The sequence below is a fragment of the Eucyclogobius newberryi genome, unplaced genomic scaffold (genome assembly GCF_026437365.1).
Source record: "Eucyclogobius newberryi isolate DKJ021-1_F unplaced genomic scaffold, fEucNew1.0.hap1 SCAF_10, whole genome shotgun sequence".
In the NCBI taxonomy this organism is placed as follows: domain Eukaryota; kingdom Metazoa; phylum Chordata; class Actinopteri; order Gobiiformes; family Gobiidae; genus Eucyclogobius; species Eucyclogobius newberryi.
Window position 1 is genome coordinate 28,995,115 of NW_027315724.1, and position 20,219 is coordinate 29,015,333.

Consider the following 20,219-nt stretch of genomic DNA (forward strand, 5'->3'; position numbering starts at 1 on the left):
CACTGCCATTCATATTGTATTTGTCGTTTCATTCAACATTCTTATTGTACAATATTGAAATTTTTTACTCTGTTTTTCACTGTCGCCCTCCGAGACAACTACTGTTTTTGATTTTGGGCGTTACGAAAATAAATTGAATTGAATGTATGTGGGAAATGTCAGTGTTTTAGTTGTTCAGTTCAAGGTAAAAGCAGTGGCATTAGTGCAGAAGCTCTAAAAGTGTTGATAAAGTAGCAGTAAAGGAGGTGAAGTTTAGTTGAAGACAGTGATAGTTTATTTTTCAGTTCCTACAACCTCCTGGGCATGTGAAACTTAAAAAACATATTATTTATTCAAGTCAACCATTACGGGAAGAATCAATATCAGTTCGTGCACCAAACCCACAAATCAAATACTGTAATAAATTTGATAACGTGTTTTATCTTCATGACAGGTCCAGGTTTCTTCAACTTTTAACTAAAAAATGGTCAAGGTCCAAAATAATTCTCAATTTATTGTTAGTTCGTACTTCCCAAAAGCAGATTTACTCCACCATTAATCTTCAAAATTGTCCAAATTGATAATTTGTTTTTAATATGTAGTAATTTCGTTGCGATAGGGCTATAGTAATATAGGCCAGACATGAACAGCCCTAATATCTGTTAATATCTCTTCTATATTAGAATTATTGAAAATGTTTCTTTCATATCATAGTCCGTCTCATCGATTGGAATATTGTTTTTCCAAGTTAAATTATGAGCCTGACAAAGATGCAGAATTGGGTTTTCTATTATCGAAGTCTTGCTTGAGGAGAGCAGATCAGCGTTGCCAGATGTTCAATTTCATTTTACCCCTTGAGAACTGTACGGTCAAATACCATGCAGGCTGTTTGGGGTAGAGTAAGCACAAGAGCATAAGAGTGTACAGCAGGAGACAACCCTTAATCTGCTCCAGACTGACTGGTGTAAAATGCAATGTTATGAATAAAAGAGCGCATATAAAACATGGAATGCAGCCGCGATGGACCAATGTCAATCTGCTGTGTCTAGCTCTGTGCAGACTCTACACCAGTTAGCCTATGTTTTAAAGATAAAAAATAATACTGAATGTAGTCTGGGACAGTTTTCGGTGTGAAGACATGTCAAGATATAGTTCCTACCTGGCAATGGCAGAATAACAAAAAAGTGCCCGGACCGACTAAACATTTGAATTTTGAGTAATATAATGACAAGTAAAGACATTTTTTATTATATTTTAGTGTATTTTTCAAATCATTTGCTATTAAAGGCTATAGGATTGAACTGTGTGTCTCATTTTGCTTTTGTCATACAGAGTTGTCAAAAGTATCAGGAAACATCAGATTGATACTAGTACTAAAACTAAATACTCATTTGAGCAAGTACTTGTAAAAAAAATAAAGCACATAGAATGATCTTTAGCTTTTTCAGAAACAGTATAAGACCATATGGTTACATAAAGAAGTATTATTTGACTCAAAAATGACATTGTGCTTTCGAAATTAGCATAATATTGAATCAATTCTAGTTAAAAATGCTGGTATTTTAAGAACACTACATACTGCACTAGTCATCATATAATTGGACTTGGTACATTGTGGTATTGCTTTTTGCTTCAAGTAATACGTTGTATTGTTCCCTAGCAATAACTGTTCCTGTTTGTTTTATGTGTTTTGTATTCAACAGGGTACAAATGAAAAAGAGAGTTTCTCCCAGTGATTTGTTTTCCCTGTATAAATAAAATAATAAAATGAAAAAAATAGTGCCCAGCGTCACTGTAAGACTCAAGCCAGCCATGTCCAGGATAAAGGTTTGGCCTAAAAAAATCCATGCAAATCAGTGCGTCATTTGATGTTTCAGTTAAAGCTAGTTAAAGCTAGTTAAAGCTAGTTAAAGTGTGTTTTCCCCCTTCATTTATAGAGCTGCGCCATTATTGTCGTCAGTGAAAATCATTACTTTTGTCCACGGGCTGCAACCGCTCTCTCTCAGGGCTCCTCTCAGACAGCTGTTTTTTTGAGCACCTGCATTATGGGTATTAAAAAGTTTACCCTGTCTGCATTTCTGTGCTTGGCCCTGGCTGCGGGTGACGAACGCTCCCTCCTCATCTGTCTTACTTACTGTACACTTTTGCTCTCCATCTCTCTCCCTCTCTCTCTCTCTCTCTCTCTCTCTCTCTCTCTCTCTCTCTCTCTCTCTCTCTCTCTCTCTCTCTCTCTCTCTCTCTCTCTCTCTCTCTCTCTCTCTCTCTCTCTCTCTCTCTCTCTCATTCCGTCTAGCATTCAAGCCTTGTTTTGACTAACTGGTCTCGCAGCCCAAGTCTCCCAGGAGCGTGCACCACACCCCAGACCAGAGTGGAAACTGGCTCAAGTCGCAGTCGGAGAGTTAGTCGAGGAGGCCTGGAAAAATGAAGGAGAGAGGAGGTGGGCGGGATTGGGAAGAGAGTCCGCTGTGTGTGCAGATTCTGGGGTCGGGGCTATGTCTGGGCTGCGTACCCCCTGCCACGGGCTTCTGGAGCACTTTAGATGGTGTCTAGTGCAGTTGTTTCACTTCACAGGGCTATGCAAAGAAAAGGTTATTGAAGGCATACTGGCGCACAAAAATGCACAAATGGAAAGTTCTGCCTGTTCCAGTGTCCTGTCCCACAAAAGGAACATGTTGTGTCGACCAAAAATGGGAGATCTTGTAATTGCATACTTCAACATTTTACAGAATTCTCTAAATTCTCAAAGTTTTTAAATACAATACGTTAGGAGATATTATACCTTGTTGGATGCTATCTTCAGAACCTAATTTACTGTCTTTAAGAAGTTTGTGAATATAAAAAGAAGACTAAAAGAATGTTGTTGAAGTAAGAATAAGCTAAAACTCAATTTCAAATGCTAAATGTATTACTGACATTTCATAAAATCAATCTAGTACTTAATTTCTCAAACTGTATCACTGACATTTTCTTAAATTGTTATAGTACTTCATCTTTCAATGTCGTACACCCTGTCAAATTAATCACAAGCTGAGTTAGTATTTTTGACTTTGTCTTAAAAAGAGGGATGGCTCTGAGAGAAAGACTGTATGGTACAAAACCTGTGTAAGTTAGGCGGCGGAAAACCATTTAAAAAGTAAAATAAGAGCTATAGTTCAGATAGAATTGTGTAAATCAGCTGTAGCTACCTCATAAATAGTACAGCTACATTTAGAGAGAAATAAGATGTGTTCCTTCTCCTTCATCCTCCTTGATCTTTACACTATATAGTACCTCATTCAAAACCCCAGGCAAAGTTCCCCCTCTGCTTTTTAACTCGGCTGTGGAGTTTGAAGGCGGTGGGTCTGTTGTGTTTTTGGGGGTGGTGTGTGTGTGTGTGTGTGTGTGTGTGTGCGCGCGCGAGGAGGACGTGGAGGGGGTGAATGGTTGGAGTCGAGGGGAAAAAAGGTTCAGTAAAACAAAGAGAGGCTGTCTGCAGCAGAGCAGGCAGGAAACACAGGTCTCATAGGACCACCCCCCAGTCACTGCTGCCGGGACGTCCCGCCAGCGTGCTCCAGATTGGACCTGACAGTAGCACTGAGCCACGGCAGCCCCTCGTGTGCACACCTCTACTGCTTTGTGTGCGTTTACCTTTTATCATCCCATGTTCAGGTCTGATTAGTGTCAGATATTTGTTGTTTGTTATGATGAGTAACACAAGTGAAATTAAAATGTAAATATTGCGTTTTTGAGCATGACATATATACACACACACACACACACACATACAAACACAATCACACGCACACACGATCACACACACACACACACACACAACACACACACACACACACACACACATACAAACACAATCACTCACACACACACACACACACACACACAGACACACACACACACACACACACACACACATACAAACACAATCACACGCACACACGATCACACACACACACACACACACACACACACACACATACAAACACAATCACACACACACACACACACGCGCGCGCGCACACACCGTTAGCATGCATTTCAAGCGTTATTATCTTTCTTGTCCACAAGAGGGCAGTATTGAGCTTTGACGAATAATAATCAGGAATAGGACAGTGAATGTCCTGTTTACAATTAGATGTGCGATTATAAACGTTAATAAAGGTATGACTACAGGGGTTTCCAAACTCTTCAGCCTGGGACCCCACAACATAAAAATGCCACAGTTTTATTACATTTACAGTGGTAATAATTTTAACTGGCATATCAAATCCGTTTAAATTGTGTTGTTTAAATGAATAGTTTATTTTGTTATTGACACTAAATGATTCTGTTTGCAAGAATGTATTAAATACACAGTTGTATATTTTTACTTAGACCCCCACTTCATGACCCCCTGGTTATGGTCCCTTCCGTTGGGAACCAGTGGACTATAGTGCCATATTAAGCTCATTGGTCACTAAAGACATGGATATATGAGAAACTTTGAATTACCAAGCACATATTTAGAATCATGTTATTATGTAATGTTCATTACATAAATTGCTTGACATCAGGATTAGCTCTTGAATTCCATATCACATTCTTTTGCTCTTTTTTCATGATCTTGTTTAGTACAATTGGTCTTTTCTCTTACTGAGCATTTATTTTTGATTTGTTTTTGGTCCACAATAACACAAACTATCAGGAGCTCTGGCCAGGTGCATTGAGAGTATAGACCAGGGCTAGACAGCAATCATTGGTGCATAACAAATTATTTTAATTATAAGCACTTTTCTGTAAAGTATTGGCTATTGAATCTATTATTTAATTAATTTTATGTAATCTTATTAAGGACATAAGTGGAGACGCATGTTACATAGCTAAGACAGTTATAAATAAACAAACAAACAAACAAATAAATATATATATATATATATATATATATATATATATATATATATATATATATATATATATATATATATATATATATATATATATATATATATATATATATATATATATATATATATATATATTAAAACCGGCCGAGGGGCCACATATGCCCAGGTCTGGTATAGACAAATGTTTCAGGGACAATGCCAGTAGATCAAACATGCCCTGGTTTATCTGCATGTGTCACTGTGATTGATTGTCCCTGGGAGCTGTCCAAGCGTGCAGGTTTAGTGCACAGGCGAGCAGCAGGTATAGACCTCATGTTAGCAGATCTGCTTGGCGGCTTGTCAAGGTTTCACAAAAGCTGTTTCAGAGGGGTAAAAGTGAGAGTGGATTTCAGGTGCGTGTCTGTGGTGCAGTTTGATCTGCATCCGGCTCATCATTGTGGTCACATTGTTGTCCGACTGTGCCATCTTTGTAACAACAATATACACCAGATATCCTGTGAAGAGCATCTGTAGCACTTGCAACAATAGTTTGAAATAGATGTCCATACAGTATATACAGTAGGAGAGCTATTCAGTTGTTGGCTCATGGGCCAGATCATATTGCTTAATAATATAGCTATAATAATAACATAGCTTAATTTGTCCGTAGTGTACTATGCACTATGCCCTATACTCTATTGTACTATGCATTTAACATCAATTGAATCAGATGTAATCTACATTTAACATCATAACGTCCTGGTTCAGATTCTGTGATCTAGTCCTGCTCAAGATGTTGTTTAAGCCTGATGATCTTTTGCTATGTTCAAGTCTGATTATTGGTTGACTCTGAGTTTATCTTTGCTTCATTCTGTTTTTGTCCTGTTTTTATATGAGACAGAGCAAGCAATGTTGTTTTATGTTTTATTTACTTCAATAGATTTCTGTTGCTCAGTACCATTGCGAGTTGTTTGTGGATATTGAATATAAATAATAAAATGGTAGCCTGGGACACAGACTGGCTCTCTCAGTCTGGTCACCACATCACCACTTCCTCAGCTGCATCTCAAACGTATACGTTGTCACACTTTGTCTAATCTAGACGAACAAACTGAATGAAGTCAGTTAAATCCTGGGACTTGTCACCTTATCATAGTTATCATCGTGGGTGAAGTCTGAACACAACACAATTTACATCTAGTATCTATAATCAATCTAAAACCGGGGTTATTTTCTGGGATGGAGACAGTAACAGTGAATGCACATGTAAACTGCAAATTTAGCTTAACTTCCTTTTCTATTTTTTGTTTTGCACAGATTCCTCGTATGATGCCGTTCGGAGGACAGGGTGGTCAAACAACATGCACAGCGGCAAAGGTGAGATACTCTCTCAACTGCCATTTACGGGTAATTGTAGTTCCTCCTGTATAGTTTCAATATTGGATCCATCTCAGACCAAAGACTAGTGCTCCTTGTGTCATTTTGACCAGCCCTTTTCTGTCTGGCCCACAGCCCTTTGCCACCTATTGTTAATCCCTCTTTAATGTGTGTGTGCAGCAGGCTCTCCAGTGGTGCCCCAGAATGTGACTAAGTCCACAGAGCAGCCCCGAGCTCAGCCAGGTACTCACAGCACACTCCTCTTCACAAAGGAAACTTTTTAAAACACAGCCATTCTTTTTAACACAGCTCATGTAACTTGGCCTAATTGCTCTGCAGCTTTAGGCAAATGAGAGCCTTGTAATTTCTCCTCACTGGGTTAATTAAGACTTTATAAGGCCATGTATAATTACGTTAGTTGTGATACAGCTTTTTGATTTTCACAGCTGACTTGTTTAATTTTTGAGTAAAATGAGTGACTGAGAATACGATTTTTTAACTTGTAAATTCTGAAATACACTGAAATGAATCGGGATGATGGATAGCCAGGGGTTAGGTCGCAGCTCCCATACAAGTCTTTGTCTCTGCCCCTGCTCTGTGAAATCAATTCATGGCTCTGACAGTTTGCTAAATGTCTTATCCCACTCGTATCCCTCTCCATACTCGTCTGTCCTGTTGAACAAAGCCAAAATGGGCCGAGAGGGGAAAAAACAACTAAAATCAATCTGATATTCTAACGTATTTGGTGTAACCTGCTAAGTTTTCTTTCGTTCCACAGATCCATATCAGATTCTAGGCCCCACCAGTAGTCGTCTTGCTAATCCAGGTAAAAACACAAACTGAATCATGAGATCACTGCTCCATGATCCTCGCAACAACTCAAACATTTGTTTATTTCACAGGCTCAGGTCAGATCCAGTTGTGGCAGTTCTTGCTGGAGCTCCTGTCGGACAGTGCCAACGCGGGCTGCATCACCTGGGAAGGCACCAACGGCGAGTTCAAGATGACCGACCCAGACGAGGTGGCGCGGCGCTGGGGAGAACGAAAGAGCAAACCCAACATGAACTACGATAAGCTGAGCCGTGCACTGCGCTACTACTACGACAAGAACATAATGACCAAAGTGCACGGCAAGCGATACGCCTACAAGTTTGACTTTCATGGCATCGCGCAGGCACTACAACCGCACCCCACCGAGTCCTCCATGTATAAGTATCCGTCAGATCTGGCCTATGTGCCGTCCTACCACGCGCACCAGCAAAAGGTCAACTTTGTCTCCCCGCACCCCCCTTCCATGCCAGTCACTTCGTCTAACTTTTTCGGACCCACTGCCCCGTACTGGAGCTCACCCACTGCAGGCATTTACCCCAACCCTAATGTCCCACGGCACCCAAACACCCACGTGCCGTCCCATCTGGGCAGTTACTATTAGAACGCCACCACTTCTTTATGCTGACCTGCACTCCAGATGATGCCGATCAAATGAAGTTAACAGGAGAGAGTATCCTCCAACCCTAAGTGAAGGATTTTAAAGTTGTTTTTACTTGTAAGAAGTTATAACTGGATGCAGCGGTCCAAAATGGAATACTACTTACTTATAAAAGACTGATTTGCCACGTCGCTGTCTGTGCCTTTTTCTTAAACCTACTGCACCTACAAGCTAAATCTCAAGCTGAAACATATGATGAGGTCTTGCTGTCAGACATAGGCCTGTGTTTTATGGGTCTTAATTCATTCTCCATTACTATGTACATTATGCTTTGAACTGCATTAGCTATTCTCCAATGTGCTCAGCCTAGATTCCTGTCAAAGCTTGTTGACTATTGTTTTCCCTTGAGGTCTGTCCACCTGTTTTTTTGGGGGGGTTTTTTGTGAATTTTTAAATTTCATGGAGAAATTTGTGTTGTCAATGTCATGAACTTTTCTCAGCACTGAATTTTGAAATTGGCAACTGGAATATGCCATTCATTTGATTTAATTTATCCTCCAAACTGGAAGCTAGAGAGTCAGATGCCATAAGAAAGCGCTGTATGTAGTGGGCCTGGGTGAGCCCAGAGGCCTCCTGCAGTGTTCAGGGACTGTTGAGTACAGTTTACTCTGGTGCACTAAAAGCAAAGGAAAGATGTAATTGAAGTAATTTGCAACAATAATTCTGCCCAGGTCTGTTGTTTTCAGGGGCCACACACAAGGCTTTGACTGTTGTAATTCAGCCATGTTGTCTCCAGATGTTTGTTTGCTCAGCCATGTCAGTATTAATGTGAATGTCTTCTGGTTTGTGAAACACGTGGCAGGAGCATGCCCTACAGTCATATTGAAACTTGTCAAATGTTTCCATTTGTAAGAGATAGCTTTACGAACACACGGTATTAGCAATCCTATTGAAACTAAAAGCACTGTGTTGTTTTGTGATACATATGGTAAGTGCTTTAAATTAGCAGTCCAATCATGTTTTACCAGTGCCATACACAGGGAGGAGGGCCATAGATAAGCAGTAGTCTTATTACACTAACATAATGTGCCTTAGTGGTTGATCTTACAATGTCTGATTTAGAAGAGCACTCTGACCCTCTGGCTGTCAGGGCCCGTGAGTGTCCTCGAGGACCACAGTTAAACCAAAGAGAAATGTAATTTTTCTATAGGGCTGGCTCCCAGTTTGTGTTTGAATGTTAGTTTCTCACTGATGTGGAGCCCAGTAAATGCATATGAATCTGATGAAGGGTTTATCAGGATGTATTACAAACATATCCAGGTGTTCAAAGCTGTATTTCTAAAGCATATATCCAAGAATAGACACTTGAAAAGAAATGACTTTGGGCAAAGTTTATCAGAACAAATCCATGAAGTATGAGGTGAAACAGTATCAGATTCGCAAACGCTGTGCGTTTGTCAGAAGTATTTTTATTATTATATGAGCATCAGTCAACTAGGCATTAAAGCAACTTACTGTATAAATTATGCAGAGTTATTTTCATATGTGACACAGTATTAAAAGTCATGAGAATTATTACGAGTTGACCTCGGTCAAAAATGAGATAACTTTTTGAGTCAATTTTTCTAAGTTTGATTAACATTTTAGGCATTTTATATGTGTACATTAGAGCAACTCGTTAAAGTTTCTTTTTCCTTTTTCTAATATTATTTTTCTGGAATTCAGTTATAGAACCTTAAGTGCATTTAAGAGCACAACATATTTACTAGGATACTCCATTAATGCTCTGATGCTGAAACTTTATGCATGATCTATTATAAAGTTACTCCAGCTCAAAGCTCTGAACCAGGAAGATTATCAGGTATTATGCAACACAATCAATAAATACTCTCAACAACTTTGGATTTTAGTATAAGTTGGAATACTCTGTAAAATAAATATGTATTTTGTAGCATAAAGGGAAGATGCTCGGCATGTGCCATTTTCTTCCTTTTTCACCTGCAGTATTAATTAAAAGGGACTTGTGCTACTTCATTTATGCAATGTAATTTGGATATTAAAGTATATTATGTAAATCTATATGTGTATAATTTACAAATAACCATGGGTAATTATTATTGTCATTCCTGAAATGTATGAAGTTATACCTTTTGAAAAAGGGATTTTTGTATAGAAAATGTGACAAAATAAATGTTTTTACCTCTAATGTTTGGGGCTGTTTTGTTTGTAAATATTAAGATAAATGACAGCAGACAGTGTAGCCCTGGCATGGGCCCCTGGCATGGGCCCCTGGCATGGGCCAGCCCTGGTCCGCCCAGATGTGTGATGTAATTGCTAAAGTAGAGTTCTGGTTTCATGTTTCATGAGTGTTTTTGGTAAACACAGGGCCTTGGGCCATGGTTCTTATCCCAGAGTGTGGCTGTTTGGTGTGACAGTTTCATATATTTACAGAGAAGAGCCTGGATAAGGGTTGATACCTGTCACTATGATGCTCTGACCTTTGATGTGTTTTAATGACGCGCACAATGACACACAACCAATGTTTTAATACAAATGCATCATGTATTTCCCCTGAGAACACATACAAAAGCATACAAATAAAGCGTTTAATAGTCAAGTAAAAGTGTCTCGTTTGAGACTTACAGTCAGAGGCAGATCCCTGAGCCAGCCTTCTCCCTGTGCCTCTGAGACTTAATAGTTCAGTCCTGTCCTGGTTCATGCCCGAGTAGCTCTCTGAGCACTACATGCTAACATACATTATTAAGAAGGCACTTTCTTTCCATGGTCTATTACTGCCTCTGTTTATCTGTGTTTCTACATCAAGTGCATATGTAAATCTATTATTTCCCATTCTTCTATTCTAAAACTTTCATCATTCAACAAATCTATTAAAAGTTGACTGTTTTTTAAGTTATTTTTCATAAAAATCCCATCTCGTTCAACTTGTGTGTCCCCTTGAAATAGGTTCTTGGTCGGCCAACAGTAAGAGGTGTGGTTTTTCATACAAATGCTGCAGTACACAAAGACTGTCTGACCCACAGCCTTTTAACTGCTCAGCACAAAAGAATATACGTCCAAGCATTTACATGCTACATATGCAGGGTAACACCTTTTGACCTCTGCTCGTGTGTGTCCTTAATCACACATATCTTGTAAAAGAAAAGAACACCATAGAAGTCCTGATTTTAAAGTCTTTGTCTCTGAGTTTTTCACATTTTGGTGACATTTGGAGGGTCAGAGATATCTATAACCTCCATGCCGAGGTTGTCATGTCCGGTTTTGGAGAAGTGATGGTGCCCCTTGATGTTGTGGAAGCAATAGGCACAGTGTGCTGTGGCCACAGGCACCACTTTAGAGAAGTTGGAGAAATCCACTCTGTACTTGCCTTCTTTGCTCCTGGAGATAATGGGCAGAAAGTTGTACCCCCACATAATCTCTAGAGGAATGAAGGAGGTGCGCACCTGACATGACGAGCTGGTGGACTCCGATGTCCCGTCCAGGAAGACCACTAGCTCCAACTCCTGTTTGTGGAGCGTGTCCACGGCCATCTCAAAGAAGGGGCTTCTTTTGTCTATAATGTGGTACAGAGTCAGAGGACACACAAAGAAGAGGTTGTCTTTGCCCGTCTCCATGATGAAGTCAATGTTGACCTGGTCCATGATGATCGTCTCTCCATCTGGAGTGTTTCTTGTGCGCAGCAGTTTGCCATAGATCTGGCTCCCGATCATCAGGGACTTGCGCATGTTGGCTACTCTGATTGACAGGCATAGGGCACCGTTTCTAGGGCTGATTACGGCCATGTCACTGAACGTGATGGTCTTGGCTCTCTTTTTGGGTGAAGAGATCTTGGCCATGATGACTCCACACATGAAACAGTTGATGATGGCTCCACAGAGGGACTGAATGATGATGACGGCCACCGCCCCAGGGCAGATGGAGGTGATAGATCTGCCGCCGTAGCCGATAGTGGTCTGTGTTTCCAGTGAGTACAGGAAGGATGTGGTGAGTCCTCTTACATTTGTCACACAGGGTTTGTGGTCCTTAGCAGGGTTCTGCCAGGTCAAATCCCCATTAACACGAGCAATCCAGTACCAGATAAGACCAAAAATGAACCAACTCAGGGTGAACGAGGCAATGAAGAAAAACAGAACAAAACGCCACCTGATCTCAACAACGGTGGTCCAAAAATCAGCCAGGTAAGACAAGTGGCTGCTGTACTTGATGTTCCCATATTCAATGTTGCAGTGCCCGTCTTTGGTTACTAATCTGGTTCTGCGGCTTCTGCGCTCAGCCAGGTAGTCGTGGAGACGTTGGCGTAGTGACCCACACATCTTAACTCCAGCACCTAACAAAACATTTGAGATGGGTCAGTGTACTTTCACACAGAACTGAGCATCACAGTGACTTCCTCTAAAATAATGTCTAAAAGTAATTGTAAACTAAAGAATAAACTTCAATCTATAACTTTCATGTAACAACAACTTTTATTTACTCTCACTCAGAAATACATTTTATTTAGAAGATGAAATTGAGTGCTATTGTGTGTGTTTTTTGTAGTAGTAGTAGTTATGAAGGTAATTTATAAGCATTAGCTTGCATTATTCAGTTTAAAAGTTTTAGCAATTTTCAAGGTTTGAACAAATATGTCAGCACACGTTCATAATGTAACAAGATACACACAGGAGTAATTAAAAGTGTTGAGTTTAGTTAGATGCAGAATCACATTTTAGTATTGAGACTTACAGTCACACGTTCATAATGTAACAAGATACACACAGGAGTAATTAAAAGTGTTGAGTTTAGTTAGATGCAGAATCACATTTTAGTATTTAAGAAAGTAGATCTTGCAAACTAGACTTAGACATTTAAATAAAGTGTTTGATTAATGCAGCCCATCGCTAAAAACATGATGTATGGACTTGCCTCGTTATTTGAGCGCTGAAAAGACTGCAGTCCGTTCCCTGTGTCACCTGTGGGATGCTTTGAGGTGTGTCCTTGTCCCGCAGACACTGCTGGGCTTATATACTGTATGCAGCTGCTGTCATGTGCCAGAACCATCCCGGTGATGTTTACACCCACGGAGACATGAAGTACCCCTTGCCCTCCCCCGCTGCCTCCGCCTCCTCTTCCTTACTCTGTTTACCCCACACACGCCTGGCACCAGAGGTCGAGATGACACCGGCCCGCATCACAAAGGGCATTCCTTTAGAGTCAATGTTTGGACTTTACATATTTTCATGTACCATTTATAAAGGTTGCCTTCCGTCAAGTGTATGAAATAGTCATATGTATTTTGTATTGATGTTTCTGAATTTCTGCATCTGTATAACAAACAGTCCATGTTGTGACTGCACACAGACAATCGTGTAGATCATGCCGTGAAATTATCCACATACTACCAATAAAATATGCCTTTTTCTCTTATTTGAGTGATAAGTAATTACTGTAAGTCATGATACAATTTACTGAATAAATTGTCAATCTTGCAAGTTGTGTCTGTAGTAAAAATGACTGGTAACAGTTTATAACTAATTACACAATAAGAACTAATAAAGACTTCAATTCAGAATGAACACATTGTTTATTAAGAATAGTTTAGGCGTTGTAGCTACTTCATAAATATCCTAACCCATGTGTCAAACCCTAACCACTGAATTATGTAGTTACTAAGCCTTAATCATGCTTAGTAAACTATTTGGTCATTATAAAGGAGGTATTTGTTCATGTTATATTAAGGCTACATTAGTGTCTTATTAGAACTCGTTAAATGTCTCAAATGTATTTTCATGGTATTAGTTGTAATATATGTAAAAAGTAAAAATGTACTTGATATAATTACAACAATGCAATCTATAAAAACATCTAGCCTTTTTGGGTCAGTATCATCTGTTTAAAGGGCTATTCCCCAACGGCTGTAAGCTAACAGAGTCGGACTGTATTCAGACAGCGGAGATAAAAAGATTTCTGGATCCAAACAGAAACACAACAGAAACACATCAATCCATGAGCAGAGAAAGCAGGAAGAAGAAACCATGAAGCGTGGTTTCATTTTTCAAAACTTTTGTCAAATAGCAGAAAAGGCAGAAGGATTGTCTTACAGTTTAAGGGTCAAAAAGGGTCGTTTGTGGCAGCTACTTTGTTTACATTATCTAAATGTGGCATTCTTGATGTGTTGTGTGTGTGTTCTTGTGTGTTGGATTTTTTAATTAATATGGAACAATTTTACAATGTAGGCTATTAGTGCTAAATTGTCTATTGTTCTTTGCAATTGACCCTTACAGCAACTTGATCCGGTCAGGTCATTAGGTCAAAGGATATAGGACATATAAAGGAAGTGGACACTATGGAAAAGTTGTTGGTGCAATGCTGGTGAGTAATGGTGGTAGTTCATGTAAATAGGATTTCACGCAGTAGGCATATTCATAGAAAACATAACTATAGTACAATATTGACTTGAAGCTATTTTGGATCATTTGCACAGGTCTTGAGGAAATCTGAGTGTTTCTTCTTCTTTCTGATGTAATAGTATGGATTAGTGCCAGAACAATGAGTCTTCAGCAACTATACATTAAGTGATTGGTGAAGACAAAGGCGGTTTCCCTCTAAACAAGTGCAGCCTATTCATATTCAGAGGCAGTTTCACTGTCAGTTTCTGTCAATCCGCTTCAGAACACACAGCAGTACAACTATGATACCACTACAAAATGCTCACTGAAAAGCAACATATTTTGGATATGCATGACGTGCAAATTTGTTCATAGGGATCAATTTAATTCTGTGTTTTTAGGTTTGCTCAAGTAGGTTCCTGTTACATTTGGAGAGTCGGCACAAACCCATGTGCAGCTGCTGCTGTTTTGCTGGGTCATACTCAGGCATCATTCATATTCCACATCCATCCCTCTGTGTGTGAAAATGGCAGAGTTCGAAATGCCAGCTTCTGCAAATATGCTTGTACTGCAATAACCTCGTGTGAGAGACCAACAAGCAGGAAAGACAGGACAATGATAGAATAGGAGAGATCCCTGGTCAATGCAGAGCATGTACTAACGATGATGGAAGATTACTAGAGGCTGTGGGTTTAGACCTTGGAGGGGGATAACCTGTAATGCTAAATCCAGTATTAATGCCTTTGTTTTGTGTGACACAAAGTGTACAAAATACACTAAACACTTTGTGGAGAAGAAAAGTGACCAACTAAATATCTTGTGTACTTTATTGAATATCCCACATTCAGATGACCCTTTTAGTAGGCACATTGAATCCGAACAACAGTTTCAAAGAGCTGAAAAGAAACCAGCTCTTATCAAGTTAATAAGAAAGTAATTTTATCTTTAAACATTCTTATGATGTATAGCAACAGTTTTGAACTATTGCCTGGCCTTTTATCTCAACAAACTCCAATGTAAACAGAGATATGTTGAGCTACAATACCAAGAATACTATTTTTTTTTTTTGTCAATGAACAGAATTCACAAACATAGGAACTTGCTTGGTCATTCGGTGCAACATAAAACAATGAAAAATGATAAAACAACCTATATAAGTCCTCCAATTTCAATACCAATTCTTATACACACAGTATAATGTAGCAACACTGCTGATTATTCATAAAAGTTATCCCAAACTTTTCAGATCCAGTAACATCAACAGAAACTATATTAAATGTAAGAACTATAGTAATCGAGCAAACCAGCAACAGTAGTGTCTTTGTTTTGCTGTTGGAAAAAAACGAACCATCGTTTAGAAATGAGTTAAAGTATTACAATTCAATTTGATTACAATTAAGAGGCTCAAGCTAATTTGTGTGAATTAAACATAAACGCTAAACCATAAATGCATCATGTTAAAATAATGTATCTTTACTTTGTTTGAATGGTACATTTGTCATATATTTTTGAATAATAATATATATGAAGACGGTGCTCTGCAGGTGCGTAGGGAAAAGTCATGTGTAAAGCTTAATGTACTGAAAAAAATCCCGCACACTGTCTTACTTTATACTTAATAATAATATAATATGGCAATTTTATCATTTTTATTTGTGTTTCTCTGAAAGCTATTTGTTTTGCAGGTGTGAAGTGATATTGGCGGCACATACACAATGACCATGCAATCTGTTTAAGTGCAGATCTTTATGAGAAAACAAGGTCTACAGCCCACACACCTCTGTCCTCTGTAGGGACAGTTTATCTGCGCGTTTTCTGCACGTAACCTGAAGCCAGCTGACAAGTAACAAAGTATAGTAGTTATCGCCATGAACTAAAAGAGCTGTCTCGCATGTCAACGCCTTTTTCTAGAAAACGTATACGTGAACAAAAAAGTCTTGAGCAGATAGTTATTCAAGTGGGTCCCTTTGTGCACAGTAGACAGCTCTGGCATGGGTTTGCCTGCAGGGTGTCACTGCTGCTCTGAGGGAGAGATCAGTGACAAATGTCTTTCTCCAAACTTTATATTATCAGATCATTGTCTACTCAGATTATACTTGAAGGTTATCCATCCCTACAGAATAAAACTACCCTAAAAAGGATAACATCTGAGAAATACATTTTAAAGTGAAATAATGACAGCGATAAGTCACGTGACCCGGCTGACAACAGCTTCGTCCCAATTATCAATTTGTTGACAGGTCTATGCACTCCCTGAAAACCACTCTTGATGTTGTAGCTCCGTGAAAACAGAAGATTAGGCTAAGACGAGCTTGAAACAAGGAGTTAGGAAGTTAGAGAGACCTTTTCATCGCTCTCACAAGGAGCAATCCCTGAAAGCATGGAAAATCTGCAGGCTCTGCATGTAAGGCCCAAACAAGATAATATTCAAACAAAAATAACACTAGGTTTCTTTCCAACACTGACAAACTGACACAGACTTCTCCATCCCAGGTCAGCTGTGATGACTTTGTTCCATTTTAACGACAAAATCACATTTATTAGAGATAAACTAAATACAGTTTTAATCCCATTATAGTATTGATCAAGCCTAAGCTGTTGAGCTAGTGCCCATACAGTAAATCCATCAGTAATACTGAGCTTCACTGCTCCTCAAGCAGAGCTACTGTAACTCCAGCCATTATGTCCTCTAAAACCTCAATTTATATTTTATACCCAATCCCAAGCAATCTCCTCAAAGAAATGCTCCCCTAATTACAGATCCTATTCTTTATTTAATAAAGACTTTGATAGAACGTTATGTCCCACAGGCCTTCAAACATGCAGTCATTAAACCACTTTTGAAAAGGCCTAATCTTGATCCTGATCTGAATTTTCTCTTTGTCGCTTCGCACATCATGTTCTACAGCAGGTGCGCTGGAGAAGGCGTGGCGCTAAATCCACTGAGAGAGAATCCCGCACGTGGTCTTTTTATTTACAAGTGAAGAGCAAACCTTTGGTAACTAGGCCTTCATTGAAAGTTGTCTTCAAAATCCTTGAAAGAGTTGTAGTTAAAGAGCTTTCTCGCAGCCACAGGACAATAATCTATTTGAAGTTTTTTGGTCTTCAGGAGCTTCTGTGTGTACATCAACCACATAATGTTTGAGCCTGCTAATTGTGTGGGGTGCAAGGCTCTGTCCTGCACAGCACTCTCATAATGCTGGAGTCTCTAAAAACACAGCCGGAGGTAGAGCATTTAGCCATCAAGCTCCTGAGTCATGGAATCAGAAACCGACACAGTTTCTACATTTAAGACCAGGGTTAAAACGTTCGTCTTTGAAATATCTTATGGTTAGGCAACAGGAGCAGAAATAAAACAAGGGGATTCATTCAAACCTTGGTTAATTTGCTTCTCTCTCATTGACCAATGCTTGTTTCGTTGTTTAGTTTTCTAACTTTCCACTGATAAAAGCAACAATTTTGGAAAGCTCTGCGAGACGACCGCTGTTGGGCTTTACATAAATATTTAATTGAATTGAAACAGAGTGTGCGACATGGGGGAGACAACAGGCAAAAGCAGCCTCAATCAAACTTAAAATCCTGATGTCTGCATTGATTCATAATTGTTTTATTAGAATCAACAATGCATCTTAAAACATTCTTTTCCCCCTTTATAAATGTGTGCAGTTCATTCAACCACATCTTGCAGTCTTCCATGCTCATCCTGGGTCGGTATATTGTCAATATTTAATCATGGCATATATCTAATGGCTGCCTTAACATACATATTGGGATTTCCTTTGACATTTGAGTGCAAAGAAGAAAACGTACAAGATCTAAATTATGCATCTCACATAACAAGCCGAGGAGAGCACTGTAGAGTTTCACACCCTCGCAATTCACAATTTAAATGAATGGTTTCCTCTCAGTGTTCAAAAAAGGACACAATTAAATGTCCCATAACATTCCAATCTTGTGTAAATGCTTAGAGAAATTGTTTGCATACAATTTATTTTGTATCGTGCTGAGATATATACGTACATTTTAATAATTCATACTTTTTTATTTTTTCATTGCACATGTCTTCACCACTAGCTATCATACTTTCAACCTTGTTAAACATTTGGTTGAATACTTTACATATTGCAGCACTACATTAGAATATTCAGTTGTACAACATCCAAACTGACTGTTGCTTGTTTTGACATGGGTTATTACAATGCAGTTTATTGCACTACCATAAGTGGTGACAAGGAGATCAATCAGCGCTAACAAAGGCAAGGAGAAGTGAGATGAAGGGTTAGATCTGGGTGTAAATGAGAGCTGGGGAGGGGGCGGGGCATTAGGCTGGAGTAGATATCAACATCAAGTTGGAATCATTTAGAATATAATTTAGATTTCCTGAAATTGCTGATATTTATACTCATTTTCTTTGAGCTTTGAGTTGTGAGTGTGTCAAAATATATATATATAAAATATGTCAAATTTACTGTCAACAAGGCAAGGCAAGTTTATTTGTAGAGCACATTTCATACACAAGGGATTCAAAGTGCTTCACACAGCAGGAAAAATGCATTCAAATCACAAAGAAATTACAGAAACAGAAATACAATAAAATTAACTAAATTAAAAATTATCAATCCAACTGATTTTCTAAACTAATAAAATCACAAACAAAAGAGAAGAGTGCAAAGAAAAAAATCCTTTCAGTCATATGCGCAGCTAAACAAAACTGTTTTTAGCTTAGATTTGAACATTGTCAGAGTAGAAGCCTGTCTCACATCTTCAGGAAGACTGTTCCAGGTTTTAGCTGCATAAAACTGAAACGCAGATTCCCCATGTTTAGTCCTGACTCTGGGCACCAGCAGGAGGCCGGTCCATGTTTGGTCCTGACTCTGGCACCAGCAGGAGGCCGGTCCATGTTTAGTCCTGACTCTGGCACCAGCAGGAGGCCGGTCCATGTTTAGTCCTGACTCTGGCACCAGCAGGAGGCCGGTCCATGTTTAGTCCTGACTCTGGCACCAGCACGAGGCCGGTCCATGTTTAGTCCTGACTCTGGCACCAGCAGGAGGCCGGTCCATGTTTTGTCCTGACTCTGGGCACCAGCAGGAGGCCGGTCCCTGAGGTCCTCAGAGTCCGAGATGGTTCATATGGCACTAACATATCCAAGATGTACTTTGGTGCTAGGCCATGGAGAGACTTGTACACAAGCAGAGCTGCTTTAAAGTCTATTCTCTGAGCCACAGGGAGCCAGTGCAGAGACCTGAGCACAGGACTAATGTGATCATACTTCCTGCTGGTTCTGGTCAGGACCCGAGCAGCAGCGTTCTGGATGAACTGCAGCTGTTTTACAGCTCGTTTGGAGAGGCCAGTGAGCAGGCCGTTACAGTAGTCTAATCTACTGGAGACAAACGCATGGATAAGTCTCTCTAAATCTGGTTTTGACACTATATTTTTGATTTTGGCAATGTTTTTTAGATGGTAAAAAGCTGCTGATGTTATTGATTTGACGTGGCTATTAAAGTTCAAGTCTGAGTCCATTATTACCCCCAGATTTCTAACTTGGTTTGTAGGTTTTAGAGCGAGACTCTGGAGGTGACCGCTAACACTTTCTCTTTGTTTCTGTGGGCCAAAAACGATTATTTCAGTCTTGTCTGAGTTCAGCTGGAGAAAGTTGTTTTGCATCCACAAACTGATCTGTTGGATGCAGTGACAGAGTGAATCTACTGGTCCATAGTCACCTGCCGATAGTGAAACATAGATCTGAGTGTCGTCTGCATAATTGTGATAGGACACATTTTCACTGCGTATCAACTGACCTAACGGCAGCATGTAGAGGTTGAACAGAAGGGGACCCAGGACTGACCCTTGGGGCACTCCACAGGTCAGGGTCATGTGGTCTGAGACACAGCTACCAATTTCAACAAAGTACTTCCTGTCTTCCAGATAGGACCTTAACCAGTTTAGGGCAGTGCCAGTGATGCCCACCCAGTCCTCTAGTCTCTGTAAGAGGATCCCATGATCAACAGTGTCAAAAGCAGCACTCAGATCTAACAGAATTAAGACTGAGGCTTTGCCCGTGTCACTGTTCAGGCGGATGTCATTTGTCACCTTGACAAGAGCAGTCTCAGTGCTGTGATGAGGTCTAAAACCTGACTGAAAAACATCAAATGAGTTGTTTATTAAGAGGAAATCTGTGAGCTGTTGGTAAAC

General features: G+C 39.7%; 2 protein-coding genes across 8 annotated transcripts in view; one reads left to right on the forward strand and one right to left on the reverse strand.

The window, feature by feature from the left end:
- fli1 (Fli-1 proto-oncogene, ETS transcription factor) overlaps window positions 1-9,847 on the forward strand; it is a 31,609-nt gene extending 21,762 nt beyond the window's left edge. For 5 of the 7 annotated variants that reach the window (XM_072453612.1, XM_072453650.1, XM_072453628.1 and 2 more), the window contains 4 exons: window positions 6,153-6,212; window positions 6,393-6,455; window positions 6,991-7,038; window positions 7,115-9,847. In XM_072453612.1, coding sequence (XP_072309713.1) covers window positions 6,153-6,212; window positions 6,393-6,455; window positions 6,991-7,038; window positions 7,115-7,644 — 701 coding nt within the window. In that variant the 3' untranslated portion in view covers window positions 7,645-9,847. The remainder of the gene's footprint in view (window positions 1-6,152; window positions 6,213-6,392; window positions 6,456-6,990; window positions 7,039-7,114) is intronic. The other 2 variants (XM_072453620.1, XM_072453635.1) reach the window with 1 other exon arrangement.
- A 320-nt stretch (window positions 9,848-10,167) lies between these two features.
- On the reverse strand, window positions 10,168-11,982 carry kcnj1a.1 (potassium inwardly rectifying channel subfamily J member 1a, tandem duplicate 1). Its single transcript, XM_072453673.1, has one exon. The coding sequence runs from the start codon at window positions 11,970-11,972 to the stop codon at window positions 10,851-10,853; it is 1,122 nt and encodes a 373-aa protein (XP_072309774.1). The 5' UTR covers window positions 11,973-11,982; the 3' UTR covers window positions 10,168-10,850.
- Window positions 11,983-20,219: the final 8,237 nt, after the last annotated feature.